This window comes from Oryzias melastigma, linkage group LG7 (assembly GCF_002922805.2).
Source record: "Oryzias melastigma strain HK-1 linkage group LG7, ASM292280v2, whole genome shotgun sequence".
NCBI classification, from domain to species: Eukaryota; Metazoa; Chordata; class Actinopteri; order Beloniformes; family Adrianichthyidae; genus Oryzias; species Oryzias melastigma.
The window spans coordinates 26,592,115-26,600,090 of record NC_050518.1 but is presented as its reverse complement, the minus strand read 5'-3'; the positions used below and the strand labels follow the sequence as shown (position 1 = coordinate 26,600,090).

Below are 7,976 nucleotides of genomic sequence, written 5' to 3'. Positions count from 1 at the left end.
TATTGTGTTTGTCTGTGTTAAAAAAAAAAAAAAATTTAATTGCATTGAACAGTTTCAAGGTAAAAATAAAATATAAAAGTAAAAACAAATATTTAATGTGCAATGCTTCTGCTGCAATGCCCCCAATCTGCTGGGAGGGGGGCATTGCAGCAGAAGCTGAAAGTTCCAGGGATTCTAGTGTTAAAAGTATATAATAATAGTAATAAAACATTAAAAAAATAAGTCAAAAGTTTGTCATAATCAATAATTTTGCCTGGCAAAAATGTTAACATTTTTGACCAATTTAATTTGCTAAAGAATTTTAGGCTATTTTTGAGTTTTTCTAGTATTTACGCAACATGTTAGCTTTTTTGACTAATTTGACATCTAAGACTTTTTGGGGTTAATTTGGAGTTTATCTCATCTTTAAGCAACACTCTAAATATTTTTGCAAAATTGGCATGTATAAGGAATTTTAAGCAATTTTACTACAAATCTTCAACTTCAGCGCTCTTTTGTAGTTCTTTAACAAAATTTCCAGTCTTTTAGCAAATTTAACATTTTACAAAAAGCTTTTGCATTTTTTGCAAATCCCTTCAGAAGTTAAAGTAAATTGCGTCTCCATTTTTACTAAAAAAAGCTTCAGCATCTTCAGCGACTACTTTAAGCAAAAATGCATTCACACTAGCATTTTTACAGGTAATGCATCTTTTCTAGTTAAGTTTGTTCTATTATATAAGAAAAATGCCACAAATACATGTTAAAAACACTACAAACATGATTTTCATCGGTTGGGGACTTTAACCCTTTAACACCTGAGCTCCAGTGTAACTTTTCAACCGTTAACATAAATATTCCAGTAAATTGTGAAGAATAATTATTGTGTCAACGGTTAAAAAGTTACAGCATGTTAAAGATTTTGTGTTTCATTTTCAATATTAGACTTTCTGACGGACGTTGAATAATTAAATAAAATTTGACACAACCTCATGGAGCACTTACAGCCCCACTTTCCTCTCCATAAACTGTAAAACTAATCCAAACTTTAAAACTCCCAGCAGAAAGTCTTCACTCAGATTCAGAACAGATGAAAACCTTTCCCACAGATGTTTGGACACATGGAGGCTAGACACTCTTTCTGCTGTCACTTTGATTCTTTAATTAAATAAACATAGACAGTTATTGACAGGCACATGAAAAACAGGGGAAGCTTTATCAACAGAGAAGTAAACCGAGCTGCTGAAGAGTCCAGAAGGCGATGCTCCTTCAGACAAAACAAAATCAAAACATTCATCAAACATGTCCTTGGTTTCCTTCAGTCACTGATCCTGCAAAGAAAACAGAAGCTCAGTCCTGCTGTTGTCTAACATTCAGACATTTGTTAACAGATTCACTCATTAGGGGTCCGTCACCTTTATGTGGTCTCCTCATCCAAACCCACCTTTTGGTTTCTGTGCAGCAAGTAATGCGACCTTAGGTCATTTTGACAGTTGGAGTACGCCATGCCGAGGCCGGCTCCGGACCCTAAAGAAATGGGCCAGGTGTGCCCTACAAACGACAGGTAAAAAGATGAAAACATACCTCTTTCACATGATAATTTATGTCTTCCTGTTCTAAACGTGTTTGATATCTTCATCCTACTATAGTTACATCCTCAGAATCACAGCCTCCTATAGTTTGAGTTTACAGTCTCTCTATGACATTTTTTATTTTAAAATTGACTTTCCAGTAGTGTTTTATTTATAATTATGAAGTTGTTTACCAAAATCCAACAACCTAAATGTCTTACAAAGCCATTTTTCATGTTGATCTGAACCCTCTGTTTCCAAAATCTCCTCTGAGGGGGCGTGGCTTCTGGAGCTGAGCTGAGTAGCCCTGCCCCCCGTCTGATTACATTTGTTCTTTTTCATAAGAAAAATGCCACACATACATGTTAAAAACTCAAAAAGCAGGATTTTCATCGGAGACTTAAAGGAAGTGACTGAACCGTTTGTTATAAAGTAAAAACTGTCTAGTTTGACCTCCAGAAAAGGTCCAGCGTGCACAGAGAGAGAAAACAGGATTACTTTTGAAGAAGAGAACAGAAAAGACGATTCCTAAGCCCAGTCCAGTACCTGGAACACAGAACACATCGTCAATTACTGTTATGACACACGCAGATCATGCTTTTTGTTTACATCTAATGTGGATTCATTCACATGGTGGCTGGTATGTTTTTTTTAATGAAATATAAAAAATGAACATTCTGACTTTTCATCCAGAAATGAATTAAAATCTGTTTTTTCCTTGTGGATTTCATGTGATAATAATGATCAATTGTTTATAAATTCATTATTAGAAATAACTACTGGAAAAAAGTAAATTTCTAGCAGATAAGTGCGACGCTTTTGCGAATGTTCTCTAAAAGTTACCTGCTTGCTTCTGGAAAACAAAACAAATTCATTAAAACGACATTTTAACAATAAAGTTTACTAAAACGCTTCGAATCGTAGAGAAATACTAAAGCTAGAGTTGTACAGTTAACTCAAAGTCTAAGAAACGCCGCTGATGACGTAGCTGTCCTCCCGGAGCCCTTTGTGGTTAGCTAGCTAGCTTCGCGTCAATGACAAAGTCCAACATGTTTGTTATTTAATATTTTTTTCGTTCCGTGATGCTAAACCCGAGTAGACGTGAGTCTATTTACCCAGTTTAATGACACCATCCGCCAGGCATCGGTCCAGCTTTCTCCCCAGCTCCCGCTCAGACATTCTGGGTCTGCTAGCTTCAAACTACAACTGTCAAATGAAGCAGTGGTGCGGCGTTCACGTCCGTGGGAAATCTCTCTTTCTGACGAATATCTAAAAGAATGCTAGCTAAAAGTGACCAATGTTTGTAGTTTAAATAAAAGAAAATTATGCAAGTAGCGTTTATAGTTTTTCACGTGACAAAATATTTTGACAGGTCTGTAGTCGCTTGAAAGCGTTTAACGTTGAACTTTAGCAAATCTCGCGATAGGTTTTACTAATATGACTCGTTGCTGCCCCTTTGTGGTCAAAAAGGTACAACAACTCAAAGACTTCGAAAAACAGTTCGTTTTATTATAGTTTCATTTTATTTTACACAAACCCATAGTGTTAATGAAGTTAAACTAAATTCCTGAGATGAAAACAGGAACATTTGTATTGATTCATACAAAAAGCTCTGAGATATACAGAAAAAAACTTACCGCACACAAATGCAACACCACATACATCAACACACAAAACGTCTGTTCATTCATACAAACACATACGGGTATTTGTTATCAGACTAAACTGTCTGTTTTCTGCAAAAGTCTTTTCTTCTTGGCAACGAGCACAAGTGTTGTAAAACAGAGCGGCTTCAATTGGAGGCAGTGAAGATGTGTGATCCAAACATATATATAAACTCATCTAGGAGTACATGTCCATCTTTGGCAAAAAAAATACTTTAAATCTACTTTAACAGGACCTGATAAATACACCTCAAAAAGCCTCAATACCCGTCTATTCAAATACTGTCCACAGTAATACTTCAATTAACTGTAGACGAGATAATTGATCATTTTAATGAGGGATGCTGTGTAAATATAAATGATTTTATTAAAAACTATTCTATAGAAATCAATTTGAGAGAATGAGCCCAGATGGAAACACAGTTCACACAGAATGTGATGGATCTGGAGCTCATGATGTGGGTTCTGCTGCTTCTGGCTGGTGAGGTTCTTCTTTTGCTGTATTGATGGTTCCTTTGCTGATGACCAAAAGGTCCTGAAGTTCCTTGTTCTCAATCTGAAAGAGAACAACCAGAAGACTGAATATTTTCCTCTAAACTCATTCTAAGTCTATCTACAACTTTTTTCAACACTAAAGCTGTGAAACAAAACATTCAAATATGAATATGTGACAAAACATGTATGTCTTTCACAATTAAAATGTTATTATTAGTGTATAGCTTGTTTTTCTAGATAAAATAAATATATAAAAATAAAGGCAAATGACAACATTCTCTGTATTAAAGAATGATACAAAGAACATTTGCAATACTATAAATTATTTGTCTTGGGGATCATCTGCAAAAACTGAAAAAACAATACCAAACAAAAATTATTGAAGGAAACAAAGAATAAATATGCAACAAACCTGCAGGACACATCTGAACTCTTAGAGCACAGGAGGCAAAGTCAAGGCCCGGGGGCCGGATCCGGCCCTCGGGGTAATTCTATCCGGCCCTCCAGATCATTTGATTTTATTGTTATTAATAGTCCGATGTTATGTTGTGATCATTTCTAACTTGTATAATTTTGACAAAATATATTTTTATGGAGAGTAAAATATTGAAAGTTATTTAAGGTTTAAGTTGATTTATTCTGGAATAATATTCCTGCCTTTTTATTATTCATAATTATGCTAAAAAGTTACAGTTTTAAGTTTTAAAAATTGTCATTCTGCTAGCTTTTGGGAGTATTTTGGCATTTACTAAGATTTATTAAACTATTTTAGAGTTTAGCTAATATTTCAGCTACATGCTAGCTGTTTTGGCTAACCTACATTTTATACTTTTAGTTTTCAAGGTTAATTTGGGATTTAGAGTTTTCATCTATCAGCACATTTTCAGCGGCCAAATTCAGCTTACAACATTCACACTAGTGTTATCACAGGTAATGTTATATATCTAGTTCATAATTATGTTTCAAAGTTAGGGTTTTATAAATGTAGTTTTAGAGTGTTCAATAAATGTTTATCCTGTTCGGCCGCGACCTAAGGGACTGAGTTTGACACTCCTGTCTTAGATGTTTTTTTTCTGGACAGAGTTCCCGATTTTAGACAAATATATTTGTTTGAGATTTCAAATCAAATTTAAATGTATACTTTAAGCTAAAACATTTTTCTGGGTGTTTTCAGATTTAAAAATCTGCTTCTGAATGTTTAAAAGGATGAATCTGAAGCTGATGGAGTCGCTAGATCTGGAAGTGAAAAGGATGCGATAACACTAATGAGATCACGCAGACTCCAAACAATCGCTCATTTTTAAGAGGAGCTGGCTTCACTGTGGTTGTTGTTACAAATATCCTCTGACCGCTCTGGAAGAAGCTACATCCCAGGTTCTCACCTCCAGCTGAGCCAGCCTCTCTCGAACAGAGCAGTAGTGTTGATCGTCCACCTGAACGGCTCTTCTCATCACCTGGCCCATCTCACATATTTGTTCCACCTTGTTCTGCACTTCCTGTGGAGAAAAGTCACAAACTAGGAGGTTTGTCTTTACAAAGCAAAGCCTCAACCCTCCGTATGACTGAGCGTTTGGAGCAGCAGAAAGGAGCTGAGAGGAACCCAGAGGTCTGTAGGACGGAGACTGTACTTTAGCGTAATCCTGGTGAAGGCTCAGGACCGGCTTGGTGTCCAACTCCTTCTTGGCCATCATCAGCTGCAGCATCTGCTTCCGGTACCGACCCATGATGAGTTCAAGGGCGTACTGGTGTTCTTCAAGAGACAGCCATAATTCTGAGAAGAAAGTCCATCCAGAGGATTAGATCAAACACGATCAACCGTGGAGCTACAGGACGGAAACCAACCTTTGTTCTCCTGCTGCAGCTCCTTGATTTGAGTGTTCTCTTGGGTCAGAAGAACATGAGGTTTGTACTTTGTGAGCTCCTGTAGTTCTGAGTTGTCCTCTAAGTGCTGTAAAACAGTTTTTACAAACATGTTATTTACTGACAAATGCGATTTAGTTTACCTGCAGCAGCTATGGCCCCCCAGCACCCTCCGCTGTGTTTACCTTATCCGGAAGGGCATTTCCCACCTCCTTCATGCCCTGCACTCTGCGGCTGAGGGCCCCGGACTGCTCGATCAGCCCCTCTGCGGCCGTGTCATGCTCCTTCAGCCTCTCGAGGAGGGTCCGCGCGTCGCCCAGCACTTTCTCTAGGGTGCAGGCCATCACCGGAAGCTGTCAGGTACGCGAACGAGCGGCTGCACGAGCGCAGCTCTAGTCAAACTCCCTCCAAGTGTCGGCTCGGGCTGGGCGCGTTCCCGCGGCGCGAACGAGCAGAGCCGGGCGGGCACGTGACACTTTCACGCTTAACGTCTGCGCGGTTTTCACGCGGGGTCGAGAAAACGAACAAAACACCGAACAAACAGTCTAAAAAGTATCCCTCTTCTCCGTCAAGTCGATACTCTGCCCGATTATAAACTGTGACGTCACTTCCGCGTTTTTGCCATCCCACACCTTTGGTGCGTTCAAAGACAGCTCCGAACTCTAACTTTTTATATGTGCATTTTATGTGTTGCTTTTAAGCTTTTATTTATATGTAAAAAAAAAAAAAAGAAAAAAGAAAAACACAAAATCAAAAGCAATTAAATGAGCGAACATATAAGAAAAAATCAAGACAAAAAGCAAAAAAAAAAAAAAAAAAACTGTTTAAAATCAAACCTGGGTGTTTGAGAGATAAATAAACTTCTACAGAGCCTGTTCCTCCGATAATTGTTGTTTATTATAATACAAAGACTAATGATGTTTTCATTGAGTTCATACATGAAATTTTCGATTAATTAAAGCCTTTAACTGCCTGCTCAACCAGATAGCAGAGCACATTTAGTAAACATATTTTTAAAACAATTGTTTGTCTTATTCCTCTATTGCTACAAGCAGCAGAAATATATATATATATATTTAAGAAAATAATAATTTAGTTTTGGTTGGGTATTAAAAGAGTCAGCAGCAATGATGTGTCTGTTTCTGTAGTTTTGATTATTTGTTGTGAGTTGTAAATAAAGTCAAACTGGGATGTTTTTTTTTTGTACTTTGTTGTCTGTTGCTTCAAGTTCATGTGCATCAGGCGGCAGGTCCTATTTAATTAATAACTCTGGTTGTAATTCATTTTCTGCATTAATAAAAAACAAAAATGAACGATTCATGGCCATGGATATTGTAGGTTTTGGTCAGTTTCTAAATGCCTCAGCTTGTAGTTTTATTGTTTTAGTGGTTCTTTGTTTTGCATTACGTCTATATGGGGCATTTTTATGATCAATTGGACTACAAGTGCTATCTATCTATCTTAGGTAAGTGATCTAGGAAAAAAATAATTGAAAAGCACCAGATTTTCTATTTAATTGAACAAAATACACATTCATAAATTATTTGAAAAGAAGTAATTAAATTAGATGTGTGGAGCAGAAAAGATCAAACAGTTGTGAGTTGTCCCACATGTGTTCATTTAAAGTCCTGACAGAATCTCTGATTAAAGTTAATTACTGGCTTCACCCTGCTAGTCTTTCATTAAATGGTCATGAACTCAAACTTTGCTTTTTCACCAGAATCCAACTCTACCAACATCTGTAGAATCAAACATTTGCCCTTTTGTAAAGAAGTGCTTGAAAACGATGCAGGAATTAAACCTACAAACAAAACCAGAATGGTTCAACAAATCTTGTTGGCCTTGTGTTGTTTACCAGAAACTTCGTTGTGTCTCTGCTGTCAGTTCAAACTCACCAGAAGTTAAACTGCTAAACACCCATCCTAGTACAGGATACTGCCTCTAAACAAAAAAGGATGGATTAAATGCTTTTATTTTAATCAAACATACTTAAATTCTCTGTTTCAACACGAGTATTTAAACTCAGGTGAAAAATTGTACCAGATAAAAAATGACTAAACAGTCCTTTCAAATTAAATCTGAATTTCACATTTTTTTGTCGACAGTTTTCTGATTCTATTTAGCTGAAAGAAAGGATTAGGAAAAACAAACATTTAGAAAATAAAAAGCCTTATTTCCTAAATGCCTGCTGTTACATAATTGCTCAAAATGGCATTAAGGAATATAGGAGTTTTCTATGTTTATTTTAATGGCAACAGGACTAAATTAGAATAAAAATGATGAGATTTTTCTAAATGATGTGCATTATAAAACATGCAGTTTGTTTTTCTCCATAAAGTAAACGGGATAAAAAGCAATCAAATGAAAATACAGGTAAAATACCAAGATAATTTTTGTGGTAGAAAACTGT

The 7,976-nt window shown here is 36.5% G+C and overlaps 2 protein-coding genes across 2 annotated transcripts; both read right to left on the bottom strand.

Annotated features, from left to right (window-relative positions):
• Positions 1 to 1,114: 1,114 nt before the first annotated feature.
• On the bottom strand, positions 1,115 to 2,946 carry micos10 (mitochondrial contact site and cristae organizing system subunit 10). The gene is made up of 4 exons (XM_024293938.2): positions 2,663 to 2,946; positions 2,046 to 2,093; positions 1,421 to 1,527; positions 1,115 to 1,307 (listed from the first exon to the last, which is right to left on the bottom strand). The coding sequence occupies exons 1-4, from the start codon at positions 2,724 to 2,726 to the stop codon at positions 1,299 to 1,301; spliced, it is 228 nt and encodes a 75-aa protein (XP_024149706.1). The 5' UTR covers positions 2,727 to 2,946; the 3' UTR covers positions 1,115 to 1,298.
• An 89-nt stretch (positions 2,947 to 3,035) lies between these two features.
• On the bottom strand, positions 3,036 to 6,366 carry sike1 (suppressor of IKBKE 1). The gene is made up of 5 exons (XM_024293937.2): positions 5,752 to 6,366; positions 5,549 to 5,654; positions 5,335 to 5,477; positions 5,089 to 5,202; positions 3,036 to 3,767 (listed from the first exon to the last, which is right to left on the bottom strand). The coding sequence occupies exons 1-5, from the start codon at positions 5,908 to 5,910 to the stop codon at positions 3,663 to 3,665; spliced, it is 627 nt and encodes a 208-aa protein (XP_024149705.1). The 5' UTR covers positions 5,911 to 6,366; the 3' UTR covers positions 3,036 to 3,662.
• Between the last annotated feature and the right edge of the window lie 1,610 nt (positions 6,367 to 7,976).

What these genes read in the sequence shown, in the direction of transcription:
- micos10 (XM_024293938.2), bottom strand. Translation starts at nt 2,726, where the DNA reads ATGTCTGAGCGGGAGCTGGGGAGAAAGCTGGACCGATGCCTGGCGGAT. An exon ending in GGATGGTGTCATTAAACTGG is followed by an intron (nt 2,094 to 2,662) that starts GTAAATAGACTC and finishes TCTGTGTTCCAG; the next exon opens with GTACTGGACTGGGCTTAGGA. An exon ending in TTCTGTTCTCTTCTTCAAAA is followed by an intron (nt 1,528 to 2,045) that starts GTAATCCTGTTT and finishes TGTCGTTTGTAG; the next exon opens with GGCACACCTGGCCCATTTCT.
- sike1 (XM_024293937.2), bottom strand. Translation starts at nt 5,910, where the DNA reads ATGGCCTGCACCCTAGAGAAAGTGCTGGGCGACGCGCGGACCCTCCTC. An exon ending in GCTGCAGCAGGAGAACAAAG is followed by an intron (nt 5,478 to 5,548) that starts GTTGGTTTCCGT and finishes CTTTCTTCTCAG; the next exon opens with AATTATGGCTGTCTCTTGAA. An exon ending in TTCACCAGGATTACGCTAAA is followed by an intron (nt 5,203 to 5,334) that starts GTACAGTCTCCG and finishes TTTTCTCCACAG; the next exon opens with GAAGTGCAGAACAAGGTGGA.